Here is a 26,575-nt window from a genome sequence, read left to right as displayed (position 1 = left end):
GAGACTACAAGTAGGTAAAGAGTTTGGAATGAACTTCACTACAAAGTGTGTGCAGATGTGCTTGTTATTCTCGAACGACCCTTTACCAGTACATTCAGTGAAATAAAATTATTGGTGTCAAGTGTATAAAAATAAAAGCTACACAAAAAGTGATCTAACAAATTCAAAGTATATAGTCTCACTGGGCAGGACGGACTCGGACTCAGTCTTTAGTTAGCAGGAAGCTCACAATCTTTACCTGTGTTGCACTGCAGAACGAATATTTTGATTAATTGTTGCCAGTCAGTATAACAAATTAACTCGTACATCAGACTAACTATGTTTACTGGCATTGAGCAATCGAAAATTACTGGCTAAATAATATAATTATGCACAGCTCATACCATTAGTGAACCAGAACTCACTTGGCACCCGAAATGGTTGTCCCTAATATATTTTTCAGCTTTTGAGCGATGATATCTCGTGCATGCCGAGGATCGTAGGTGAAGAACAACTCCAGCAGAACCGAGGGTAACAGTTTGTTAGTACAGCTTGCCCCTTCGTGAATTTCTACATAAGCATAGTAGGCTGAGTAAATACTCCATTGCCAGCAATTGCCATTGTATTTTGGACACTATTGTTCTAGCATCCTGTCTAAATATTTGTTCTATTTATATGAAAATTCAAATATTACTCAATCATTTTAACTACTGCGGAAATAAATGCTACTATAGACTATTGTAGTGCGTGCGCAAGATCTTCGCTGAACTAGCTACGTTCACTGCACTGGTGCTGGTGAGTAATATTATTGTTTACCTGTTGGTTGAGCTCATGTAGACTTCTGTGGTAGATTCTATCCTGTGGCAGATCTCTCTAGTCACTGTTACAGGCCGGTACAAGTAATAACAAAATACTGAGCATGCAGTACTGCCAGCTCAGTATTTTGTTATTACTTTTACCGGCCTGTAACAGTGACTAGAGAGATCTACCACAGTAAATAATTATATAGAACAGTACAGTATAGTAGTCAGTTCTCAGTCATATTCTTCTCAGTCCTGTTCTAGTTACAACACTTTTACTAAATTAAATTTAACTTTCTTTCTTGGCTCTTTGTTGTCCGCTTCTTTTGTGCTTTCTTCTTTTGTTTTTTTGGCTCTAAATCCTAGCAACGTGTAGTCTGGATTTAAAACTTCTGACACCTGGACATCGTATGTTTGGCTGAGCCTCACAACTTTCTTTAAATAGTTCTGGGCCTTTTTCTGAGACCCCATCGGAAAATAATGTGTTCCAGTATCATCTGCTGTTGTAAAATAAAATTGTTTTCCCTCAGTTCCCATCTTTACTAGCGACCCAATAGGAAAGGAGTTCCTGTGGTGCCTGATCTCTCGTAAGTCGGAGTCGATGTAGTACGGGTACGGGTGGAAGTGGCAGCAATTTCCCATCTCAATTCTTTCTCTGTTCTTTTTTGTATAGTAATTTACTGATTCACATGACAGTAATAGCATGCAATCAATGGTAGTAAAGTGTGTCAAATGAATAGAGATAAAATCTTTATGGTCACTAATTATTAATCTTCCAGCAGACCTGTTCATGCAGATCGACCTGTTATGGACTCGTCAAAGAGGCAACGACCTGAGAAAGGATACTATTCCTACCTCCATAATATAAGCTCGGCTGACATGGACTTATCTAGCATGCGGGAAGCACGAGATGTGAGAACCACTCTGAGCTGTAAGTCTGATGACAGTCTGCCAGAAGGGGTCTTCCTTGTTGAGAGGATAATTCATCATCGACTAACTAAGGTACGTAACATTTTATGATATATAGCCCTATACGATTGATTCTATTTCTAGGGGAAAACGGAGTATTTGGTAAAGTGGGCTGGTTACTCATTGGAACAGTCTTCATGGGTCGCTAAGGAAGATGTGACTATCTCTACTATCCAGTAAGATTATTAAGTATGGCATGGCAGTGCACTGTGTATTACTATAATTATATCTGCACATTTCCCCCCTTTCAGATCATACAATACACCACAAGCACCACATACCGAGCTTATAAGCGACGCAACAAGAAGATTTGTTCTGTCCATTCAATGTAGTTTAAATTTAGGTACTGTAAAATCCTGTAATTTAACTATAGATTTCCGGCTAGATGTATTTCGTTACCTATTTAAAGATCGAGGAACCCAAATGACCCGCGGAAAGCTCCAACTTCAACAAACTGATTTTAACGATGAATATTTTATAGGTAGTTGGTATATTTTGTATGATAGATATGGCAATGGCTGCACAGTAGATTTTCCTATTGTAGTATGTCCTAGAATTAAGTATGGACCGAAAACATATAGAAATAGCAATGGTGAAATGTTAGAGTCACCTAGACTACTATCTGAAATTGTATGTGTAAATCTGGTGAAAAAACGTTGTTGATCATTGTTAATTGTTAATTGTTAATGCATGCATGGCCCAACCTGAGCAGCCAATACGCACTATGTGACTCATAACTAACTGCTTCAGGCCAATTCTCTACCATAATGCTTTTAATGACTCTCAAACAAATGGCTGGGTCAACACGCATCCCGACTTACAGCTAACCTTGTCAGCCTTCCATTAGAGAGCACGGATTTGCCTACAATTATACATAGACTATGTCATAGTTAAAGCTAGCACCAGATTTAAACATGAACGAATGAATGTAAGACATAATTAGTCACATAGTCATTCAACATTAAGAGAAATGGTTTCTAAGCTAGGACGGTCATGAGCATGATAAGAAAGACATTCCTTAATTACATGGGCAAGTTCAGTTGACTTAATTACAATGGAGTTCATCTTCTTCATTATTCTACCTAATGAGTATATATCGCTCTGTGTGCTCTGTAAAACAAGCCCATCGCGGAGGTCTGGAGCTACTTGAGTGTGTTCTTTTATGTAAATAACTTTCTGTTCCTCGGTCAGGCAGTACTTCTTAGCATGCTTTTCTTTACATGCCTTTCCAAAATCCACAATACATGGCCGGATACATTCTAACAAAGTAGTCCCTAATACTACGTTGTCTACTTTAAGATCATTGTGAAGAATACTCAGCTTGTGCATGTATGATAGACCATCACAAATTTGGATCAGTATTTGCATCCATGTCTTAGGGCTTAATTTAATTTCGTTAGTCGAATACAAGGCAGAATATAATGAAACTTGTTGCTGCTTCACGCTTACATTAGACATTACTAAAGCTCTCCTGGTGGAACAAATACCAAAACAGTGTGGTATATAAGGGCTGGAATTTAATGTAAGTAATATACTGGCTTCATGCCTAATCGATTCGATTGAGGAGTCGGAAGTAAATGTTTTGACACAGACGTCAAAACACTCTTTAAAAATCATACGAGAGCATGTTCCAAACCGACCATTTCCTATATGAACATCACCACCCCCATCTGCTAAACATTTCTCACTTATCTCTGGAACTACAGTAACTCCTCGCATAATATCAGCATTCGTACACATTCTTGGAGTTGCCTTGGGTAGACTGATTGCACTCGTCTTCATGGCTGCTGTTAGTAACTTTAGTGGTCGTTGGTGACTGCAGGATGTTCCCAGAGTTCCTGTCCGTAATTGCTTAGCTCGATACACGTTGAGTTCCCTGTATGAACAATATTATTTACTGGCTGTTAATCAGCAACTTACAGTTTATAATCTATTGCCTTCTTCTTCCAATTCTGAACATTTTTCTCGGCACATTCAAGGCTCTTCTTCTCCATACACAGCTGCTTGCCAATTTTGTCAACTCTAGCTTTTCGATTGAGCCTCTTGAGCTTGGATCTTGAGAATGTCTGGTCAGCCATTTTGTAATAAGTCTAAGAGAACCAGAGGTCGCAAAATACCCGCCATAATGCATCTGAGAAGTGTTATCATGCTATTGAATGAGTACTGTGGTTAATTTAGTGGGTGATAACCCTTTCCTTGCCATTCGTGAAATCTGGAACAGGAGCGTCTTTAGGTCGATCAATTAGTGTGGATCCGGCCTCACCACGCCTCCAAGTCATTCTATTAGTCTAGATCCGGCTAGCAATTCTAGCTGGGACTCCCAGTTCTAGCTCCTTTTGTTTAGCGTGTCAGAGACTGGGAGAAGATGATTGGCACTCCCTGGCTCCTTTGGATGTACAGCTGTCCAGATCCCTAGAACATACCCTCCATTCTGACGAGTTATCAGTGCATAGGGTGCTTACTAGATTCTTGCCAGCCAGTACAGTTCAAGCTACACACAGCACCGCTCAACTATTCTCTACCCCATTATCTAGCTAAATCTGGTCCAACTAGACAGCAGACACAGCTAGTTAATTCAGTAAAGCCAGGGGTAGCCCTACTTCTACGGTTGTTCAGTACCCACGGTAACAATTCCTCTGGGCTGGGCTAACTAGTTGAGCCACGCCTCCCAATTCTCAAGGCTAGGTACATGTCTCTGTCTAGCTGCTTCTTCAGCTTCTTGCTCAGTTTTGTGGCTTAGAGAAAGGCCAGCTACTCAGGGGGAAGAGTCCAGATGAAAGTCTGGCAGCCAGGTGACGTCCAAACGGTCAGTTATTCTTTCCACCAACTTTTTAATCTAGTCTAGTCCTGCTTGCACTGCTACTACTACTGCTGCCTACTGCTGCTACTCTTCCTAGCTAGTCAAAGGTTTCTTTTTTTTTTTTTTTTTTTTTTATAACTACATATGCACAAAGAGACATCAAAGCTTACATCAAAGGACACAGATTTTTAGCCTACTTGACTGATAAGGCGGTTACCTAGACTACAGTTTGTTTGTCAGGGAGGAGCTCACATACAACTTCATCTAATTCATCATAACGATTCCTTACCCATTGTTGTAATTTCTACAACAGATTGCCAAGGAAAGAGATAATTACAACAGAATTTACAACAGAGTGGGTTAGGGCCTCTCATATACAACTGAATTCTTTATCACAATTTTATTAATCATTGAAATAATACCCCTTTCCTCCCCTCTCCAAGGCCAATTTAGACCAGGAGAGTACCATCTAACAAAAATCAGTCACACAGCACATTAGCTAGCACATGTGTGTCCGATAACAGAGTGTCCTTTGCATATTCTTATGCGACAGTGGGGACATGCCATTGCAGTGTGTTGCTGCTCTCTGCTAGGGATCTTCTCCCGAACACACACTTGACAGCGCCCACGAGACACTCCGACACTATTTGCACTCACACGTGCGCCCTGTGATGGGGGGAAAACGATATTTAGACTGGCCAGACCTGAGGCACTGCTACGAGTACGTGGCACACCCAATAGACTATGAATTAGTTCCAATCGAAACCCTTTCAAAGGCATGGCCTTTGAACCCACCCTGACACAGTTGTGCCTGTATAGAATGTATGCATTATTCACACTAACGTCAAGGAATTGAAAGAAAATCCTGAACCAATACCGCCGACACTTTCTATCGTACCCATAGGTTTTCCTCATACGCCCTGTATTGTCAACTCCTCCCATGTACATGTTATATGCAGGGAGACAGGGGGGACACTCTGAGAGCGTAGGGTACCGTCTTTGTGCATTCGCATTACAGTGTGGGGCATATGGTCAGGGAACACATTTGTTGCAAAGGACACAACTCTACGGTCGTTAAACATAGAGTAAGAAATATCACCAACAGTCATGGACGTATAGTCACCTTTGTCGAGTACCACATCCTTAAGACTTGCTGGGAAACCAGCAGCATTCTTCAAAATTGTGCCGACAGTAAACACATTTTGCTTAGCCAACTCTTCTATCAATGGACCGGACGTGTAAAAGTTGTCCATGTACACAACATGCTGATGACCATAAAAAGGAGTGAGTAAACGATGGACTACATTTTTCACAAGCCCTTTCACAGCTATCTTTTTCCCAGAGGAATCGGTGAGCTTACCACTGTATACATCAAACACACAGAGATACCCACAGCATGAACATGAGCAGCACCATACCTTGAACCCCAGTTTAACAGGCTTCTTGGGCATATGAATTTTCCCGCTTTTACGACCCTTGTACTTTATCATCATCTCATCAACGGAAAGCTCCTGACTGGGATTATACCTCATGAAGTAGTTGGCTTTAAGAGTCTCTAAAACAGTTTTTAGCTTGCTAGTTACCTTACGTGCATCAGTGATGGACGTATTGTCCTCACAGTGCAGATACCGCCATAAACTTTGGAACCTTTTGAGCGACATTACATTGCTCACACATTGTACACCTAAAAGGGGATCCTTGGACCAGTAGTCCGTAATTTCAGGGAGCCTATGAATGCCCATCTCTAGTACAATCCCCAAAAACACCCACAATTCGGCACTGTTTGTAGCTGACCAACCCTTAGCACCACACTGCCTAGCGTACAGGTTGGTCTGTTCGGCTATGTACTCACACAAACTATCGGGCCAAAGTAACTTAACAAAATCTAGGCATGGAGTTACAGACGGATCAAGTTGATCGACAGGACCGACCACACCGCCAAAGACGGGGTATCTTCCTGTGGACTTAGCTTTTTGGAGTCCATTGTCCCTCGCCAGCTTCCTCCGTTTGGGAGTCGGAGCCATGCCATCGACCATTTCGTCATCATCCTCCACTGCAGCATCTGCACGGAAACAAAGCATGAATATCATTAGAGTACCACAAGAGTGCTCGCCAGTGCAGGTGGGGGACAGGCTATGAATGTCATTATGTGGGCGTACCACACGCTAGTGTTGCTATGAATATCATTAACTACTGGGGGGGGTTAGGGCGCATAGGTACAGTACAGCAGAGGAAAAGGCTCGTCCACATCAAAGGCTCGTGGGAGGAGCCCAACAAACCACAACAACCATGAATGTCATTAGTGGGCGTACCACACGCTAGTGGTGCTATGAATATCATTAACTACTGGGGGGGGGGGGGGTTAGGGCGCATAGGTACAGTACAGCAGAGGAAAAGGCTCGTCCCCATCAAAGGCTCGTGGGAGGATCCCAACAAACCACAACAACCATGAATGTCATTATGTGGGCGTACCGCACGCTAGTGGTGCTATGAATATCATTAACTACTGGGGGGGGGGGGTTTAGGGCACATAGGTACAGTACAGCAGAGGAAAAGGCTCGTCCACATCAAAGGCTCGTGGGAGGAGCCCAACAAACCACAACAACCATGAATGTCATTATGTGGGCGTACCGCACGCTAGTGGTGCTATGAATATCATTAACTACTGGGGGGGGGGTTAGGGCACATAGGTACAGTACAGCAGAGGAAAAGGCTCGTCCACATCAAAGGCTCGTGGGAGGAGCCCAACAAACCACAACAACCATGAATGTCATTACGTGGGCGTACCACACGCTAGTGGTGCTATGAATATCATTAACTACTGGGGGGGGGGGGGGGTTAGGGCACATAGGTACAGTACAGCAGAGGAAAAGGCTCGTCCCCATCAAAGGCTCGTGGGAGGAGCCCAACAAACCACAACAACCATGAATGTCATTATGTGGGCGTACCACACGCTAGTGGTGCTATGAATATCATTAACTACTGGGGGGGGGGGGGGGGTTAGGGCACATAGGTACAGTACAGCAGAGGAAAAGGCTCGTCCCCATCAAAGGCTCGTGGGAGGAGCCCAACAAACCACAACAACCATGAATGTCATTATGTGGGCGTACCACACGCTAGTGGTGCTATGAATATCATTAACTACTGGGGGGGGGGGGGGGGGTTAGGGCACATAGGTACAGTACAGCAGAGGAAAAGGCTCGTCCACATCAAAGGCTCGTGGGAGGAGCCCAACAAACCACAACAACCATGAATGTCATTACGTGGGCGTACCGCACGCTAGTGGTGCTATGAATATCATTAACTACTGGGGGGGGTTAGGGCACATAGGTACAGTACAGCAGAGGAAAAGGCTCGTCCCCATCAAAGGCTCGTGGGAGGAGCCCAACAAACCACAACAACCATGAATGTCATTACGTGGGCGTACCGCACGCTAGTGGTGCTATGAATATCATTAACTACTGGGGGGGAGGGGGTTAGGGCACATAGGTACAGTACAGCAGAGGAAAAGGCTCGTCCCCATCAAAGGCTCGTGGGAGGAGCCCAACAAACCACAACAACCATGAATGTCATTACGTGGGCGTACCACACGCTAGTGGTGCTATGAATATCATTAACTACTGGGGGGGGGGGGTTAGGGCACATAGGTACAGTACAGCAGAGGAAAAGGCTCGTCCCCATCAAAGGCTCGTGGGAGGAGCCCAACAAACCACAACAACCATGAATGTCATTACGTGGGCGTACCGCACGCTAGTGGTGCTATGAATATCATTAACTACTGGGGGGAGGGGGTTAGGGCACATAGGTACAGTACAGCAGAGGAAAAGGCTCGTCCCCATCAAAGGCTCGTGGGAGGAGCCCAACAAACCACAACAACCATGAATGTCATTACGTGGGCGTACCACACGCTAGTGGTGCTATGAATATCATTAACTACTGGGGGGGGGGGGGTTAGGGCACATAGGTACAGTACAGCAGAGGAAAAGGCTCGTCCCCATCAAAGGCTCGTGGGAGGAGCCCAACAAACCACAACAACCATGAATGTCATTACGTGGGCGTACCACACGCTAGTGGTGCTATGAATATCATTAACTACTGGGGGGGGGGTTAGGGCACATAGGTACAGTACAGCAGAGGAAAAGGCTCGTCCACATCAAAGGCTCGTGGGAGGAGCCTAACAAACCACAACAACCATGAATGTCATTACGTGGGCGTACCACACGCTAGTGGTGCTATGAATATCATTAACTACTGGGGGGGGGGGGTTAGGGCACATAGGTACAGTACAGCAGAGGAAAAGGCTCGTCCACATCAAAGGCTCGTGGGAGGAGCCCAACAAACCACAACAACCATGAATATCAATATGTGGGCGTAATGCACGCGTGTGGTGCTATGAATATCATTAACAACTGGGGGTTAGGGTACAGTACAGTACTGCAGTCAAGGCGACGCCAAAAAGAGGCTCACACAATGTAGGAGGAGCCACAAAAGGCATGCACATGACGCCTCCGCCAAAAAGAGGCCACATATCGTTAGGGCATCACAATGCTGCCTCCCCAACCACTATTTAATGGTGCAATGACACAAACCTGAATCACTCTCCAGATCTGTCTCAAAATCGTCATCACTGGGCTCGTCATGGTCATAACAGACTTCCTGGTCCTCCTCAAGCTCTCTGACAGTGTGCTCAAGCTCGCTGACAGTGTCAAGGAGTCCAATCAGCTCCATTTGGATTCAAAAGTTTTGAAAAATAACCCTTTCCTTGCCATTCGTGAAATCTGGAACAGGAGCGTCTTTAGGTCGATCAATTAGTGTGGATCCGGCCTCACCACGCCTCCAAGTCATTCTATTAGTCTAGATCCGGCTAGCAATTCTAGCTGGGACTCCCAGTTCTAGCTCCTTTTGTTTAGCGTGTCAGAGACTGGGAGAAGATGATTGGCACTCCCTGGCTCCTTTGGATGTACAGCTGTCCAGATCCCTAGAACATACCCTCCATTCTGACGAGTTATCAGTGCATAGGGTGCTTACTAGATTCTTGCCAGCCAGTACAGTTCAAGCTACACACAGCACCGCTCAACTATTCTCTACCCCATTATCTAGCTAAATCTGGTCCAACTAGACAGCAGACACAGCTAGTTAATTCAGTAAAGCCAGGGGTAGCCCTACTTCTACGGTTGTTCAGTACCCACGGTAACAATTCCTCTGGGCTGGGCTAACTAGTTGAGCCACGCCTCCCAATTCTCAAGGCTAGGTACATGTCTCTGTCTAGCTGCTTCTTCAGCTTCTTGCTCAGTTTTGTGGCTTAGAGAAAGGCCAGCTACTCAGGGGGAAGAGTCCAGATGAAAGTCTGGCAGCCAGGTGACGTCCAAACGGTCAGTTATTCTTTCCACCAACTTTTTAATCTAGTCTAGTCCTGCTTGCACTGCTACTACTACTGCTGCCTACTGCTGCTACTCTTCCTAGCTAGTCAAAGGTTTCTTTTTTTTTTTTTTTTTTTTTTATAACTACATATGCACAAAGAGACATCAAAGCTTACATCAAAGGACACAGATTTTTAGCCTACTTGACTGATAAGGCGGTTACCTAGACTACAGTTTGTTTGTCAGGGAGGAGCTCACATACAACTTCATCTAATTCATCATAACGATTCCTTACCCATTGTTGTAATTTCTACAACAGATTGCCAAGGAAAGAGATAATTACAACAGAATTTACAACAGAGTGGGTTAGGGCCTATCATATACAACTGAATTCTTTATCACAATTTTATTAATCATTGAAATAATACCCCTTTCCTCCCCTCTCCAAGGCCAATTTAGACCAGGAGAGTACCATCTAACAAAAATCAGTCACACAGCACATTAGCTAGCACATGTGTGTCCGATAACAGAGTGTCCTTTGCATATTCTTATGCGACAGTGGGGACATGCCATTGCAGTGTGTTGCTGCTCTCTGCTAGGGATCTTCTCCCGAACACACACTTGACAGCGCCCACGAGACACTCCGACACTATTTGCACTCACACGTGCGCCCTGTGATGGGGGGAAAACGATATTTAGACTGGCCAGACCTGAGGCACTGCTACGAGTACGTGGCACACCCAATAGACTATGAATTAGTTCCAATCGAAACCCTTTCAAAGGCATGGCCTTTGAACCCACCCTGACACAGTTGTGCCTGTATAGAATGTATGCATTATTCACACTAACGTCAAGGAATTGAAAGAAAATCCTGAACCAATACCGCCGACACTTTCTATCGTACCCATAGGTTTTCCTCATACGCCCTGTATTGTCAACTCCTCCCATGTACATGTTATATGCAGGGAGACAGGGGGGACACTCTGAGAGCGTAGGGTACCGTCTTTGTGCATTCGCATTACAGTGTGGGGCATATGGTCAGGGAACACATTTGTTGCAAAGGACACAACTCTACGGTCGTTAAACATAGAGTAAGAAATATCACCAACAGTCATGGACGTATAGTCACCTTTGTCGAGTACCACATCCTTAAGACTTGCTGGGAAACCAGCAGCATTCTTCAAAATTGTGCCGACAGTAAACACATTTTGCTTAGCCAACTCTTCTATCAATGGACCGGACGTGTAAAAGTTGTCCATGTACACAACATGCTGATGACCATAAAAAGGAGTGAGTAAACGATGGACTACATTTTTCACAAGCCCTTTCACAGCTATCTTTTTCCCAGAGGAATCGGTGAGCTTACCACTGTATACATCAAACACACAGAGATACCCACAGCATGAACATGAGCAGCACCATACCTTGAACCCCAGTTTAACAGGCTTCTTGGGCATATGAATTTTCCCGCTTTTACGACCCTTGTACTTTATCATCATCTCATCAACGGAAAGCTCCTGACTGGGATTATACCTCATGAAGTAGTTGGCTTTAAGAGTCTCTAAAACAGTTTTTAGCTTGCTAGTTACCTTACGTGCATCAGTGATGGACGTATTGTCCTCACAGTGCAGATACCGCCATAAACTTTGGAACCTTTTGAGCGACATTACATTGCTCACACATTGTACACCTAAAAGGGGATCCTTGGACCAGTAGTCCGTAATTTCAGGGAGCCTATGAATGCCCATCTCTAGTACAATCCCCAAAAACACCCACAATTCGGCACTGTTTGTAGCTGACCAACCCTTAGCACCACACTGCCTAGCGTACAGGTTGGTCTGTTCGGCTATGTACTCACACAAACTATCGGGCCAAAGTAACTTAACAAAATCTAGGCATGGAGTTACAGACGGATCAAGTTGATCGACAGGACCGACCACACCGCCAAAGACGGGGTATCTTCCTGTGGACTTAGCTTTTTGGAGTCCATTGTCCCTCGCCAGCTTCCTCCGTTTGGGAGTCGGAGCCATGCCATCGACCATTTCGTCATCATCCTCCACTGCAGCATCTGCACGGAAACAAAGCATGAATATCATTAGAGTACCACAAGAGTGCTCGCCAGTGCAGGTGGGGGACAGGCTATGAATGTCATTATGTGGGCGTACCACACGCTAGTGTTGCTATGAATATCATTAACTACTGGGGGGGGTTAGGGCGCATAGGTACAGTACAGCAGAGGAAAAGGCTCGTCCACATCAAAGGCTCGTGGGAGGAGCCCAACAAACCACAACAACCATGAATGTCATTAGTGGGCGTACCACACGCTAGTGGTGCTATGAATATCATTAACTACTGGGGGGGGGGGGGGTTAGGGCGCATAGGTACAGTACAGCAGAGGAAAAGGCTCGTCCCCATCAAAGGCTCGTGGGAGGATCCCAACAAACCACAACAACCATGAATGTCATTATGTGGGCGTACCGCACGCTAGTGGTGCTATGAATATCATTAACTACTGGGGGGGGGGGGTTTAGGGCACATAGGTACAGTACAGCAGAGGAAAAGGCTCGTCCACATCAAAGGCTCGTGGGAGGAGCCCAACAAACCACAACAACCATGAATGTCATTATGTGGGCGTACCGCACGCTAGTGGTGCTATGAATATCATTAACTACTGGGGGGGGGGTTAGGGCACATAGGTACAGTACAGCAGAGGAAAAGGCTCGTCCACATCAAAGGCTCGTGGGAGGAGCCCAACAAACCACAACAACCATGAATGTCATTACGTGGGCGTACCACACGCTAGTGGTGCTATGAATATCATTAACTACTGGGGGGGGGGGGGGGTTAGGGCACATAGGTACAGTACAGCAGAGGAAAAGGCTCGTCCCCATCAAAGGCTCGTGGGAGGAGCCCAACAAACCACAACAACCATGAATGTCATTATGTGGGCGTACCACACGCTAGTGGTGCTATGAATATCATTAACTACTGGGGGGGGGGGGGGGGTTAGGGCACATAGGTACAGTACAGCAGAGGAAAAGGCTCGTCCCCATCAAAGGCTCGTGGGAGGAGCCCAACAAACCACAACAACCATGAATGTCATTATGTGGGCGTACCACACGCTAGTGGTGCTATGAATATCATTAACTACTGGGGGGGGGGGGGGGGGTTAGGGCACATAGGTACAGTACAGCAGAGGAAAAGGCTCGTCCACATCAAAGGCTCGTGGGAGGAGCCCAACAAACCACAACAACCATGAATGTCATTACGTGGGCGTACCGCACGCTAGTGGTGCTATGAATATCATTAACTACTGGGGGGGGTTAGGGCACATAGGTACAGTACAGCAGAGGAAAAGGCTCGTCCCCATCAAAGGCTCGTGGGAGGAGCCCAACAAACCACAACAACCATGAATGTCATTACGTGGGCGTACCGCACGCTAGTGGTGCTATGAATATCATTAACTACTGGGGGGGAGGGGGTTAGGGCACATAGGTACAGTACAGCAGAGGAAAAGGCTCGTCCCCATCAAAGGCTCGTGGGAGGAGCCCAACAAACCACAACAACCATGAATGTCATTACGTGGGCGTACCACACGCTAGTGGTGCTATGAATATCATTAACTACTGGGGGGGGGGGGTTAGGGCACATAGGTACAGTACAGCAGAGGAAAAGGCTCGTCCCCATCAAAGGCTCGTGGGAGGAGCCCAACAAACCACAACAACCATGAATGTCATTACGTGGGCGTACCGCACGCTAGTGGTGCTATGAATATCATTAACTACTGGGGGGAGGGGGTTAGGGCACATAGGTACAGTACAGCAGAGGAAAAGGCTCGTCCCCATCAAAGGCTCGTGGGAGGAGCCCAACAAACCACAACAACCATGAATGTCATTACGTGGGCGTACCACACGCTAGTGGTGCTATGAATATCATTAACTACTGGGGGGGGGGGGGTTAGGGCACATAGGTACAGTACAGCAGAGGAAAAGGCTCGTCCCCATCAAAGGCTCGTGGGAGGAGCCCAACAAACCACAACAACCATGAATGTCATTACGTGGGCGTACCACACGCTAGTGGTGCTATGAATATCATTAACTACTGGGGGGGGGGTTAGGGCACATAGGTACAGTACAGCAGAGGAAAAGGCTCGTCCACATCAAAGGCTCGTGGGAGGAGCCTAACAAACCACAACAACCATGAATGTCATTACGTGGGCGTACCACACGCTAGTGGTGCTATGAATATCATTAACTACTGGGGGGGGGGGGTTAGGGCACATAGGTACAGTACAGCAGAGGAAAAGGCTCGTCCACATCAAAGGCTCGTGGGAGGAGCCCAACAAACCACAACAACCATGAATATCAATATGTGGGCGTAATGCACGCGTGTGGTGCTATGAATATCATTAACAACTGGGGGTTAGGGTACAGTACAGTACTGCAGTCAAGGCGACGCCAAAAAGAGGCTCACACAATGTAGGAGGAGCCACAAAAGGCATGCACATGACGCCTCCGCCAAAAAGAGGCCACATATCGTTAGGGCATCACAATGCTGCCTCCCCAACCACTATTTAATGGTGCAATGACACAAACCTGAATCACTCTCCAGATCTGTCTCAAAATCGTCATCACTGGGCTCGTCATGGTCATAACAGACTTCCTGGTCCTCCTCAAGCTCTCTGACAGTGTGCTCAAGCTCGCTGACAGTGTCAAGGAGTCCAATCAGCTCCATTTGGATTCAAAAGTTTTGAAAAATAACCCTTTCCTTGCCATTCGTGAAATCTGGAACAGGAGCGTCTTTAGGTCGATCAATTAGTGTGGATCCGGCCTCACCACGCCTCCAAGTCATTCTATTAGTCTAGATCCGGCTAGCAATTCTAGCTGGGACTCCCAGTTCTAGCTCCTTTTGTTTAGCGTGTCAGAGACTGGGAGAAGATGATTGGCACTCCCTGGCTCCTTTGGATGTACAGCTGTCCAGATCCCTAGAACATACCCTCCATTCTGACGAGTTATCAGTGCATAGGGTGCTTACTAGATTCTTGCCAGCCAGTACAGTTCAAGCTACACACAGCACCGCTCAACTATTCTCTACCCCATTATCTAGCTAAATCTGGTCCAACTAGACAGCAGACACAGCTAGTTAATTCAGTAAAGCCAGGGGTAGCCCTACTTCTACGGTTGTTCAGTACCCACGGTAACAATTCCTCTGGGCTGGGCTAACTAGTTGAGCCACGCCTCCCAATTCTCAAGGCTAGGTACATGTCTCTGTCTAGCTGCTTCTTCAGCTTCTTGCTCAGTTTTGTGGCTTAGAGAAAGGCCAGCTACTCAGGGGGAAGAGTCCAGATGAAAGTCTGGCAGCCAGGTGACGTCCAAACGGTCAGTTATTCTTTCCACCAACTTTTTAATCTAGTCTAGTCCTGCTTGCACTGCTACTACTACTGCTGCCTACTGCTGCTACTCTTCCTAGCTAGTCAAAGGTTTCTTTTTTTTTTTTTTTTTTTTTTATAACTACATATGCACAAAGAGACATCAAAGCTTACATCAAAGGACACAGATTTTTAGCCTACTTGACTGATAAGGCGGTTACCTAGACTACAGTTTGTTTGTCAGGGAGGAGCTCACATACAACTTCATCTAATTCATCATAACGATTCCTTACCCATTGTTGTAATTTCTACAACAGATTGCCAAGGAAAGAGATAACACCGCAGCCTATTCACCCGCCCACTCATATTGACATGGCTAATTAATTTTGTTACATAACAGCTCAAGGGACCTTTTGTTCCATTATCCCGGGCCTCCTAGCTATGGCAGTAAACAAGCAGTCCAGAAGAGCAGAGAGCCTGTCCATCACCATCTCAAATTCAGCAAAGAAGTACTCTGACTTCAGCCACACAGAACCACAAGTACAGCCAAACTTCTCTCTCTCTATTCCTATCGAGTTGCTGCATCATTGGTACATGAACAAGAAGGCAGAAGAGACATTCATTAGCTTAGTTAATAGCATGGTAACAATAGTTAAACTAGCACAAAGCGATCGTCTGGAGAAAAGGCTTGCAGAACAAGCTAGCAAGGTAGCAAGAAGGATACGGGGGCTAAAAGGAAGAAGGAGGTATGCCGTACTTGCTGGAGAATACAACCTCTTCGTGCTTGATGGAGAAGCAGAATCGTATTCTGAAATTGAGCAGCAACTATCCACTGAATCTCCACAGCCAACAACAATCCCCGAAACAAGTAGACCTACCACAGCACACATCAACAAAGGCAAAAAAGTTCACGAGGTATCACCACGACAGGTAAAACGAAAGCTAGCACACTGTAAGAGCTCTGCAGAGCAAGCGCTTTGGTTTTGTGAATCATTCGGTCTTCAGCCAGAATCTTTAGAGCTACGCAAACAGACAGGATCTCCCATCAAATTCAATTTTTTATCTAGCCCATCTCACAAGCCACAACATCAAACGCCAGCTCTTTCACCAAACGATTCTGCGAGGGTACAGCAAGCTCTTTATGTACTTGACAGGTTTGCTGTGAGTGACGAAGCTTATCATGAATTGAGCGTCGCATCTGATTTACCACCACTGTACCGAATCAAGGATGCTCGCCTCTCAATTAACAACTCTCTCGACATCCGACATCTCGAAGGTCCTTATCCTGGTGCTTATAGACCACCGAAAGCTGCAATCCAGGAAGAGCTAGCTAAGATCGTAAGTAAAGAAGAAATTATACATTATTATTATGGATTATTATTTTAGGTTCATTCAGGGAAAGCTATCACCCAACCAGTAAAAGTAAAACTCAGTGGTGACGGAGCCAGATTCACAAGATCATCCAATATCATACTTCTCTCATTTGCATTTCCAGAAATTCAAGACAATGTTTTATCAGGCATGGGTAAGCTTAACAATAAAAATATTAAACGAGAAAGTGGTGAAAATATTTTTATATTGACATTCATACAGGCAATCATACTTTTGCTGGCCTAAAAGCCGAAGAGTCGTATGAAACAATTAGTTCAGGACTATCTGAGGTATTGAAGGAGTTGAACGACATCATTTCACACCCACTACTCACTGTTGATGAAACAGAGTACCGCCTTGAGTTTTTCCTGGGTAGTGATTACAAGGTGAGAATGTATAGTTAATTACTGACTATAAAAATTGCATTATTAGTTTCTTTTACTGAGTATGGGCCTCAACAAAGCAACCTCTATGTACGCTTGTGTCTGGTGTACCATCAAGAAGGATGAAAGGTATATCTATAATTATTATATGCTTAAACCTAGCTTCCCCATTTGCCGCTATAGGTGGGATATGTCAAAGGATAGGGCTGACTACACCGTAACAAATGCAAGAACATTGAGTTCCCTACAAGCAAAAGGCGCACTTCCCAGCAGTAAACCAGCAAGTGTACGACTAGGATCAATTACAACACCACTACTGAACATAGAGCCAGACCATATAATACCCGATGAGCTACACCTACTCCTACGTATAGCTGACGTTTTAACAAGAAATCTCATTCTAGAGATAGTGGCATCTGCTAAACAAGACAGACAAGGAAACGCACATATACTCACTCACCTACAAACACTACAGACGATCGTTAAAGACTGTGGTATCACGTTCAGGGTATGGGAAGCAAGGGGTCCAGATGGCAAAGCTTCTGGACATTACGAATGGACATCACTGCAGGGGAACGACACCAAGAAGTTTCTGGAACGTCTCCCAGTGAGGTTTGCTGACCTACTGAAGGAAGAAATTCAAGCTAAAATGGCCCAACTTTGGACAGTGAGTACTAATTAAATTTCCCTTCGCATTTTACAAACATAATTATTTATATGGTCTGGCTCTATAGGAATTTCTCTCTTTGTATAAGATGGTTTCTAGCTGGACTCCACCTCCCAGTGAAGTGGTTGAGCAAAAGGTATAGTGTTAGTTTACTAGTAGGGAGAACCATTGTATCTAATTTACTATAATCTATCATGATAGGCGAAAGACTGGATAAGGCTTTTCTTGAGCTTGAAGCACAAGTGTCAAGGGTTTCAGGAAAAGAATATTACGCCCTATATGCACACACTGGTCTTTCACTTCCCTTACTTTATTTCAAAATACGGAAATGTCAAGATGTTTAGTGGACAAGGTGAGTTCGAGTGTAAAGAGATAACATTTTAATCACCTTTTTCTCTAGGGGTGGAGAAAAATAATGATGACGCCAAGAGACACTACTTCTCCAGTAATCTGCATGACCCAGTGGGGGAGGTTCTGAAAGCTGAAGCGAGAATAGACGAGACATCACAATTTAAGCGAAAGAAACGAAAGTACATACGAAAAACTCCATTAGATTTAGTAGACATGAACAAACAGCCACGACTTGACTCTGAATCATGATTAATTCTACCCAACATAATAATATAGTATACTATATATCCTGATAGATTGTACACATTTACTATCTTCAAGTAAATGACTGCTAGCCTATACTTACTTGCAGCCATATACACTCACTTTACATTGCTGGTACATTGCGATTAATGGGGAATTCCCCAAATTAGTGGCTCTACGCAGCTCTTGGGTATGTGTAGATAATGCGATACGTCATTGATAATTGTGGATTTTTTGACAAAACTGGACACATTTTGGAACCGCTTAGTCCACTTTATATCGAGCAGCAGCCGCTTTAAGCAGCAGAGTAGGCCGTATATTTTTGCTGGCAATCGGCAAAAATGAAAATATATGTGTAAGAATGCCGCAAATCAAACACAAAAATACAAAATAATCAAATTTTACAATACAATACACGAGACAAGCGCTGAAACATTGATCAACAAAAGCAGTTAGGGAACTTATACAAGCTGGCTGGCTAGCTTCTTGTGGGATTCCAAGGTTAGCTAAGGTGTATTTCTTCTTCTTTGTATCGGCAAATCAACTGAAAGTAGCTCCCTACAAGGGAAAAAGGGAAGCATAGCCTTTGGTCTCATAAGAACACATATAAAATCATACCGTAATATACAGAAAATTACTAACTGATTTACTGACATATTTTAATTGGTGTCCAGTCATTGCTGGCAATGCATTTCGATAAATAACTGTCACTGTAACGAGAAAGTGTTTACAACGAAACTAAAAAACTTGAATGAGGTCCATACCATTATAAGAGAGTGCAGTCTTGCAGTAGTACCTGGTTACCTCAAGGTCGTTGGCCACTGCAGTACCAGTACTGCTCTCAGCCTGCAACAAATTAATAAGATCACATGAACATCATTCACTTGCTGCTGAGTTGATATCATAATATAATTTTATAGGCAGAAATTTACTGTTTTCAAGGGTAAGCAATCCTTCACGAAACTTGTTCCACGAATATAGCCAACGGCGGTGCATTGACATACCGCCAAAGAAGAAGTATACTTCCACGAAATCTAAGTGCCTCGAAAATTTCGCACTATACATACGCAGTAGTACAGCAGACTCTCGCTATCCTGGCTCTCTGAAGTATGGCCACCTCACCCAGTCATTTGGCTTGGCACAGATTGCTAGCTAGATGTTTACAGCACAAAACTCACCCTGAAATGCAGCCACTCGCTATTCTGTATACTGGCCAGTACCGGCTTCCCCAAGGTTTTTAATGTAATTTGTACGTTTATTAGACCGGATGACATTTTTTAGGTGTGGTTTAGCAGATAAAATTGGAATAGAGAGCATAATGATTCATTATCCTCGAGACAAAACCGCAAAATTAGTCATTAGGTTCGAGGTAAGGTCGTTTTTTAGCCGCGGCTATTTTCTGAAATGCTATTCCAGCCCAGCCAAGCTGCACTGTCCCAAGGGTGATCGGATTAATGAGAGTCTACTGTAGTTTCCATAGACTGAATGTAATGGTCATAATTATGACGCAGTGCTCGAATTAATGCTGGTCACCATCAATTTAACATAGTAAGTTTCTATGAAAATCTCTAAGAGACGTACACTATTGAAACAATTATTTGCTAGCTACTGTACTAGATTATACTGCTAGAAACATTAATTGCGAGTGCCGGAATGCTTCAATTTTGAGTTGACATCATTATAATTATTATGTGGCGTTTGTCGGGTAAAGAATAGTTTCAGAGTGGTGATTTTCTTAATTTGTTTGCTGATTGTGATTTCATCACGTGCACTGCATTACTTGCGTTCCGGTAAACCACGCTTAAAGCTTTTCATGGAGAAAATTTGTGTAGAGAGCTTTTCATAGAGAAAATTTGCGTAGAGCACAAACCTTTTATCCGACGAAAATTACCTTCTATATACGGTACCAGATTAATTATGCCTCAAGGCGTAGCCGTACGAGGGATACGGTAAAGGTAAAGCTGACTGCATGTGTGTGTGTGTGTTCCAGTTGTAACTGATCAACGGTTGCAATGTGACGAAAACTAACAGTTTCTATTGGCTTCTAGCCACGTTCTCTTGGATTTGATTCGTGGATTAGCAAACTAAAGCTTCTTTCTCGAGTTATGGCTAGTTTGACTCACATTGAAGGCTGTTTCAGTCTCTTCAGAATCTTTCATAGCATCATCTGTTCACGCAAACTTTCTATTCAACATAATTATGAGTTAGCCTTGCACTAAAGCGCTATGATACCATAGAATAGATAACAATAGATGCATGTACACAAGTCTGGTAACCATAGAGGATCAATAACGGTACTCGCCTCCAACTTTTAATTGCTTCCGGAAGCGGGGGCGTAGCCTCATTGCATGCTCTACTAACCGTAGTAGCTAAATGACCTTTGACCTGCGCTTATTATTTTGTTTGACAGTAGGACCAGGAAGAAATGATACTGGCTGAAGCGAAGCATGGAAAGATACAATTACTGGCTGAAGAAAACTGATAATACTGATGATAAGAAAACTGGATGAACACAACTGAAGCAGTTATGATACTGGATGAGAAAGTGATACTATAGCTATATACTGTGATGACACTGGATGGATGAAAACAATGATCGAGTGAATAATACTTGATGGATGGATGAATAGATGATTTGGTTGATTCTGCTTAGACCGGATACTGTGTGGCGATGTCAACCATTACCCAAGGCAGCTTGCTTCGATAGAGGAGTTAACAGTCGCTCTCCCCCCCCCCCCCCCGCATTCATCTTGAGCTTGATCTTAATTCTATTCCAGTAGCTCTCAATGTTTTGCACCTGTGATGCTGTTCACAAACTCAATGCTGTAGTTGACTGTGCCATGGGAAGCAAATATTATTATTATTATTATTACAAACAATGCTACACTCGGGCTATTGTAAGCAGCCCGACAGTCAGAATGTATCAATGTGCCTGGATTCATATAGGCAAGAGCTGGACAACGCCATGCAGTGGCAGGGTTTGTTGATGTGTCAGCCAATCCAAACACCCGCAAGTCACTCCTATAGGTCGCCTATACCATGTACACCCTAATAAAATACAGTGTTTTATGATATTAAAAAACAATTTTATCAAGGTCTAAGATCAATTAGCTACTACGGTTAATAGAGCATGCAATGAGGATACGCCCCCGCTTCCGGAAGCAATTAAAAGTTGGAGGCGAGTACCGTTATTGATCCGTTCATTCCATTGCTAACACTTATTTCGTCAAATCACATTGCAAATCTTCTATAACACTCTAATACTTTTGAGCGAAAGCAAAAACATGGCGAGATGCATTAGCAAGCGCACGCTTGCAACACTCGTTTTTTCTGTTTTCCCATACAAAAATTACAACTTTATGCACAGTTTTGTAAATTCAATTAGTCACAACTCACCTGCACACTGTCTGTACCCTCTGACTGTGGCTTTTCCAGAATCCGAGACCCCACAGTGCAACGAACATCCCAGAGTTCTTGAATCTGATTGTTGTAAAAGATACGCAATAACTATAGAGCTGCATTGCTGTGCATCTAGGTGAGTGAGTGCTATTTTCCATTAAACAGCTCTATAAATGTGTCAAGCCGTGTATAGAAGGTATGCCGCTGTAAAATTGTCCCAGAACAAGGACTAAGCAGTCAACAATAAACGTCAATCTACCTCAATCTTTTTACAACAAAGAATTCGGTCATATAAACGGCCTTGCTATAATAATCTGAGTTACATGTAGATCTATAATTACATGAAAACAAGAAAGTGATAGTACAAGGTAGCTTTCTACATAAAATTACATCTAGCATGAGACAGCTGATCAACTGAACATGCTCTATGGACATCTCCAGTAGAATTATTAATTGGTGCCTCACACTTTGCACTGCCAATAGAAACTCGTCCAGTTTACAGGCAGCCACTGTTCCAAACTCCTCAGAGTAGCTGACCTTTATAAGCAACTCATTCTTTCCACTATTGAGCAGGTTTCCGTCCGTCAGTTTGGGAGGTGAACCGGGTGGTTTGGAAGCCATGATCCTTGAACTATTGCCAAAGTCTAAAGCCTGACAATAAAAATATCACTGTATAAACACAGGAAGTTAGATTCAATACTGATAATCATTGATTTTCATAAAAGGAAGCAAAAATAATGTACATAAATAATTTTATATATAGATCTATTTATTACACCTCGGTTGACTTCGATCGATTAACTATATAACTGTTCATTGTGGTTGGCAAGGAAACAGTTGGATTGGTATGACTTTGTGTACTGTCTCGAACTATCGCAGCTTGCTGTACTTGAATGCTATGGGTGTGGGTGTGGTGATGAGACAACTTGTTACATTTGCACACGTTTAACAAAACTGGCTAGTTAATTAATTTTTTGGCCAATAATTATATCGTTACGTCCACAGTTTACCATAATAATTATTATATATAATTATATACAAAGAGTTAAATTAGTGATATCATTGAGATACACACATGCATACGTGTGTGGTTTTAATTATTCACTAACAATAAACATGGAAAATCCCTCAGCAACAGCGCTTTGATATTGTTCCCATGCATGAATATAAGTATACAGATCTAATACGTACACATGCATGTATCAATTTGACCCATTATATATACAGATACGTACATGCATAACTATACTAATTTCAAGGACGTCATGCATACCATGCTGCACAACTTACAGAAAATCCATTGTTTCAGACTCGCTATTAAGGAACGTAGTCCAAGCATTCTTGATGCTCTGTATGAACAGTGGTCTATTGCTATTGTTCACCTCGGCCCACACGGTCACATCCATTACAATGGAGGGGCGCCTCACACCAATGTCACTCTTGTCTGTTTGCAATAACAGTGTCATGAATACATTGATGGTTGTGATAAGATTAATGATAGCTGGGGTATTTTCGGGAGCTGACATAGTAATAAAAACACCTTCAATTGTTTGCACAAATTAATAGCCTATTGCCTATTACCATAATTATATAGCGGGTAAATTTAGCGAGCCCAAAAGAGCTAGCCAATTGAACTACTATTGGAAATGTTTAATTTAACGAGCATGCTGCATATGTCAATATTTATCACATGCAATATAATGATACTGCAAGCTAAAACTTTTGGCGTTTTTTTAGCGACCCTCACTTTGATTTGCCAAATTTACCAAATTACCCGCTATATACGGTCGAATTGGTTATTATACAGTGGTGAAGTTAAATCTGAAGTTTGTCGGTGGAACGTACTTGTGTTAGCCAGACATGGTGCAGACACACAGAAGTAATTCTCAGTGGCAGATTTAGTGCTGTTGCTAACACTTGCTTGTAGAGTGACAACGTTGTTGGGCAAACTCTTAAGGGAAAATAACGACATTGGGTAAACAGGAAATATAATATTATATAAACTCCCACTGCTATGGTAACTGGGCGTAGCAATCATTAATTATGGCCATTTATGGTCAAAGTGAAACAAAGAATCTACAGTATACAGCCGGAATCACAAGGAATGTTAATTTGCCATATAAATTACGAGCAATTTTTTATTGCCAATTAAGCAACTAATTGGGATAAGAAGCATACTGTTCTATCTATGATATAAAAATTGTACATGTACAAGGGAGGTCATAAAAATGAGGTCAAATATTCTACTGATATACTAGCTATAGCATCCTACCTGCTGCAATGCAGTGAGGAGTGTGCTCAGATGCTCATTGGTCACTGGGCACACTTGCTCAGGCCATCCTCTGACAGTGATGAGCACTCTCGGGCTTGTAAAGTCAGCTAACTCATGAGCAGGGGAGGCCATTTTGCATCCAATGGAATGGAATAGAATCCATATTATGCCACAACCTTGACCTTTGCCATCGTGCACTTACAATAACATGTATAACAAGGGCATACTGAAACCTTAGCCGCAGTTTCAATCTAGTATCCATACACAAAATCAATGAATAAATTTGTTCTATAAAAGTTTTATATACGTGCCGTATTCAGCCATACAATTTTCCATAGTGAGAGTTGTAGGACGGTGGAGAGCTTTGTATGATAGCGTATCCTCTTCTATTCCTACGCCTTATGCCAACTACCACCACAATAATTATCACAACAGTTCCAAGCAGTGCCAATGCTGCAATTGATGTAGCCATACCAATGATAAGGTAGACACTGTCCGAGCGGTTAGCAGTAACACACAGATGATTTGTGGAAGATGATAGCTCGACATTCGGTCTTACATATGCAAGAAGAACATATTTTTCAGTTGAAAATATAGATCCTGGTAGTGTAATCTCACAAGGCTCTTCCTCATAGATGGAGCATGCTACTTGATAGTCGCTGTGATCATAATAGTTAATGTGCAGTGTGTATTGGAAAGTGTAGAATATTGAAGCAGGTGTCCTTGTAGCCACAAAATAGTACGAAGATTTAGGTGCTTTGAATACCAATTGAACACAGTTGGTACTGTTGTCCCTTCCAATTTCGAAACTTTTTGAAATAATCGATAATTGTTCACCAAGTTCGGGAGATTCTTTGTATTCAATGAAATTGAAGTCATTGGTGAACACGAATAGATCACCTTGTAGACTACCACTGTCTATACTTCCTACGCATATTTTGTAGCTAAGATCACTTCCTTCTAGCAGATACAAGTTGTCTATGAGACCACTTACAGCGGATGAGAATTGTTGATCGATCTGAGCAGAGTTTAAAGAGTGATTTGTGTGGTGCATGGTGAGATTATTTTCAGGAACGATAAAGATTCTATCAATGTGAGGAGAGTCACCTCTTTGGTCACATGTGGAGGTGGTAATGGAAGAATGATAGAATCGACTTATACTCTGGAGAAAAACCGTATCACCACGATGACTAAGCTGTGGACCAGAAGAGATCTCATGCTGAAATGCCAGCAACACTGAAAAAATGATGCAACCCACTGCAACAGATGCCAGGAGAAAAATGGTTACTCCTAACGAACATTTTCGGCACAATTCTTGATGTCCCCCTATACATACATGAATTAAATTATGGTTATGAATATGAATACGAGAACATGCAGGAGATATAAGTTACACCCATAAAATATGAAACGTTACTTAGCAACTTACTATCCTGATGTTCACTTAGTGATTTTTTCTGTGTTTGCCACATTGGGGTAGCTCCTTGTATCAGGCAGACACTTCCTGTCATGAAATAGCATGTTACACACATCGTCAAATGCAACAGTTGTATTCCTAGATCTACACAAATATGGAAGCGTGATACATTATATACAAACTAATTCAATGTGTAGAATAGATCTCTAAACATACTTTCACTTTCATGCAGAAAACTTGGTGGTCGACAAAACAAACAAAACATTAAAACTGATCATTAGCTAACTATCTAGTACAGCTAGACTACATATAATCTAGATATGTAGGCCTATATAGATCTAGATACATCTAGTATATATATATATGTAGCACTGTCATTCTAGTATCACTCCAACTCACCTCACAAATTATTATTTCTATAGTCAATAGGATATATTCTTGCTATTCTTACGGCTTGGTGAACTTTCACCTCTGACCATTGCGAATAATTTATGCGCATGCGCTATAATAGATGAGTTAATAATCAATACACATAAAAATTAAATATGACAGGATCTACAAAACCAGTGCTTGCTTTTAGGAGCGTTCTTTAATCCAACACACTTCAAGTGAAACCATCCAAGACAACTATCACAGCCAATGCTTTCACTTGTAGATAAATCAATGCAGCATATTGAGCAAGTCCAATTCCCATGAACAAGCAAAGTATCTATGCTATTTTGAAGTAAACTCCAGCCGTCAAAAGTGAAGTATTTTTTGATTTGAGCAATGCAAACATTGTCATCCAAGCACTTTCTGAGTATTTTCTCTGGGCAACATTCCACTTCATATTCTTCAATATAAGGTCACCACCTATATCACTGCTCGTTCAGTGACTTCTTCATCGACAAACCAGTTGAGCATAACTAAAGAGCGAATCTAGTCCATAGATATATATCTAGCCAAATTAGGCATAAAATAACGAAGTTAGCTGTGGGTGTGTTTCCATATATAGAATCCACATTTTGCTACAATATTATTATAGATTCCGGCATAGACTTGAGTCCCGCGATCCCTAATCCCAGTCCAACAAGAAAACACCACTAAGGTATAAATCTATAGGAACTCAGTAAATCTACTCATTCCATATAGCTAGTTTGATCTAGAATCTAGATTAGTAAAACGAATATAGAGACTACCTTTCATTTAGATCTAGA

The 26,575-nt window shown here is 43.0% G+C and overlaps 5 protein-coding genes and 1 long non-coding RNA gene across 21 annotated transcripts; 3 read left to right on the top strand and 3 right to left on the bottom strand.

Annotated features, from left to right (window-relative positions):
* Window positions 1–93: 93 nt before the first annotated feature.
* LOC135345180 (uncharacterized) lies at window positions 94–25,453 on the bottom strand. 10 transcript variants are annotated; one of them, XR_010397647.1, is made up of 11 exons: window positions 25,392–25,453; window positions 23,963–25,288; window positions 23,536–23,641; window positions 22,981–23,134; window positions 22,156–22,586; window positions 21,688–21,771; window positions 19,056–19,137; window positions 18,395–18,849; window positions 18,086–18,178; window positions 17,491–17,655; window positions 16,771–17,015 (listed from the first exon to the last, which is right to left on the bottom strand). XR_010397647.1 is itself a non-coding variant. In XM_064542544.1 (5 exons), the coding sequence occupies exons 1-5, from the start codon at window positions 22,309–22,311 to the stop codon at window positions 203–205; spliced, it is 513 nt and encodes a 170-aa protein (XP_064398614.1). In that variant the 5' UTR covers window positions 22,312–22,373; the 3' UTR covers window positions 94–202. The 10 variants fall into 10 exon arrangements, 1 of the variants encoding a protein (XP_064398614.1); XR_010397649.1 differs by having other exon boundaries at window positions 17,491–17,652; XR_010397648.1 differs by having other exon boundaries at window positions 18,415–18,849.
* On the top strand, window positions 576–2,417 carry LOC135345182 (uncharacterized). Of its 3 annotated transcripts, XR_010397657.1 has the most exons (5): window positions 577–774; window positions 1,310–1,366; window positions 1,562–1,781; window positions 1,833–1,924; window positions 2,000–2,417. It is a non-coding gene; the product is annotated as an uncharacterized LOC135345182 (long non-coding RNA). The 3 variants fall into 3 exon arrangements; XR_010397656.1 differs by having other exon boundaries at window positions 576–774; window positions 1,310–1,781; XR_010397655.1 differs by lacking the exon at window positions 577–774 and having other exon boundaries at window positions 883–1,781.
* On the bottom strand, window positions 2,025–3,894 carry LOC135345179 (uncharacterized). Its single transcript, XM_064542542.1, has 2 exons — window positions 3,669–3,894; window positions 2,025–3,624 (listed from the first exon to the last, which is right to left on the bottom strand). The coding sequence occupies exons 1-2, from the start codon at window positions 3,824–3,826 to the stop codon at window positions 2,700–2,702; spliced, it is 1,083 nt and encodes a 360-aa protein (XP_064398612.1). The 5' UTR covers window positions 3,827–3,894; the 3' UTR covers window positions 2,025–2,699.
* Window positions 4,656–15,096, bottom strand: LOC135345175 (piggyBac transposable element-derived protein 3-like). Of its 2 annotated transcripts, XR_010397645.1 has the most exons (3): window positions 14,504–15,096; window positions 9,138–11,976; window positions 4,656–6,610 (listed from the first exon to the last, which is right to left on the bottom strand). XR_010397645.1 is itself a non-coding variant. In XM_064542536.1 (2 exons), the coding sequence occupies exons 1-2, from the start codon at window positions 9,274–9,276 to the stop codon at window positions 5,460–5,462; spliced, it is 1,290 nt and encodes a 429-aa protein (XP_064398606.1). In that variant the 5' UTR covers window positions 9,277–9,726; the 3' UTR covers window positions 4,656–5,459. The 2 variants fall into 2 exon arrangements, 1 of the variants encoding a protein (XP_064398606.1); XM_064542536.1 differs by lacking the exon at window positions 14,504–15,096 and having other exon boundaries at window positions 9,138–9,726.
* Window positions 15,643–16,893, top strand: LOC135345176 (uncharacterized). 2 transcript variants are annotated; one of them, XM_064542538.1, is made up of 2 exons: window positions 15,643–16,614; window positions 16,673–16,800. In XM_064542538.1, the coding sequence occupies exons 1-2, from the start codon at window positions 15,718–15,720 to the stop codon at window positions 16,694–16,696; spliced, it is 921 nt and encodes a 306-aa protein (XP_064398608.1). In that variant the 5' UTR covers window positions 15,643–15,717; the 3' UTR covers window positions 16,697–16,800. The 2 variants fall into 2 exon arrangements, with proteins under 2 accessions (XP_064398608.1, XP_064398607.1); XM_064542537.1 differs by having other exon boundaries at window positions 15,647–16,614; window positions 16,663–16,893.
* Window positions 16,900–18,321, top strand: LOC135345177 (uncharacterized). Of its 3 annotated transcripts, XM_064542540.1 has the most exons (6): window positions 16,900–17,033; window positions 17,080–17,159; window positions 17,214–17,697; window positions 17,765–17,833; window positions 17,899–18,049; window positions 18,098–18,318. In XM_064542540.1, exons 2-6 carry the CDS (start codon window positions 17,095–17,097, stop codon window positions 18,295–18,297), a joined length of 969 nt encoding a protein of 322 aa, XP_064398610.1. In that variant the 5' UTR covers window positions 16,900–17,033; window positions 17,080–17,094; the 3' UTR covers window positions 18,298–18,318. The 3 variants fall into 3 exon arrangements, with proteins under 3 accessions (XP_064398610.1, XP_064398611.1, XP_064398609.1); XM_064542541.1 differs by lacking the exon at window positions 17,080–17,159 and having other exon boundaries at window positions 16,911–17,033; window positions 18,098–18,316; XM_064542539.1 differs by lacking the exon at window positions 16,900–17,033 and having other exon boundaries at window positions 17,080–17,697; window positions 18,098–18,321.
* Window positions 25,454–26,575: the final 1,122 nt, after the last annotated feature.

The sequence above is a fragment of the Halichondria panicea genome, chromosome 12, assembly GCF_963675165.1.
Source record: "Halichondria panicea chromosome 12, odHalPani1.1, whole genome shotgun sequence".
Taxonomy (NCBI): domain Eukaryota; kingdom Metazoa; phylum Porifera; class Demospongiae; order Suberitida; family Halichondriidae; genus Halichondria; species Halichondria panicea.
This window is presented reverse-complemented; position numbering and strand designations above follow the sequence as displayed.

Bases quoted from the DNA above. Each gene is read 5' to 3' on its own strand.
- LOC135345180 (XM_064542544.1), bottom strand. From the start codon at position 22,311: ATGGCTTCCAAACCACCCGGTTCACCTCCCAAACTGACGGACGGAAAC. The intron at 550-19,055 runs GTATGGACCTCA...ATGCTTATGTAG, and splicing joins GACTGCACTCTCTTATAATG to AAATTCACGAAGGGGCAAGC. The intron at 249-404 runs GTGAGTTCTGGT...TTCGTTCTGCAG, and splicing joins ACAACCATTTCGGGTGCCAA to TGCAACACAGGTAAAGATTG.
- LOC135345175 (XM_064542536.1), bottom strand. From the start codon at position 9,276: ATGGAGCTGATTGGACTCCTTGACACTGTCAGCGAGCTTGAGCACACT. The intron at 6,611-9,137 runs GTTTGTGTCATT...GTTTCCGTGCAG, and splicing joins AGATCTGGAGAGTGATTCAG to ATGCTGCAGTGGAGGATGAT.
- LOC135345177 (XM_064542539.1), top strand. From the start codon at position 17,095: ATGGGCCTCAACAAAGCAACCTCTATGTACGCTTGTGTCTGGTGTACC. The intron at 17,698-17,764 runs GTGAGTACTAAT...CTGGCTCTATAG, and splicing joins AAATGGCCCAACTTTGGACA to GAATTTCTCTCTTTGTATAA. The intron at 17,834-17,898 runs GTATAGTGTTAG...CTATCATGATAG, and splicing joins GTGAAGTGGTTGAGCAAAAG to GCGAAAGACTGGATAAGGCT.
- LOC135345176 (XM_064542537.1), top strand. From the start codon at position 15,718: ATGGCAGTAAACAAGCAGTCCAGAAGAGCAGAGAGCCTGTCCATCACC. The intron at 16,615-16,662 runs GTAAGTAAAGAA...TTATTATTTTAG, and splicing joins AGGAAGAGCTAGCTAAGATC to GTTCATTCAGGGAAAGCTAT.
- LOC135345179 (XM_064542542.1), bottom strand. From the start codon at position 3,826: ATGGCTGACCAGACATTCTCAAGATCCAAGCTCAAGAGGCTCAATCGA. The intron at 3,625-3,668 runs GTAAGTTGCTGA...TTGTTCATACAG, and splicing joins AAGGCAATAGATTATAAACT to GGAACTCAACGTGTATCGAG.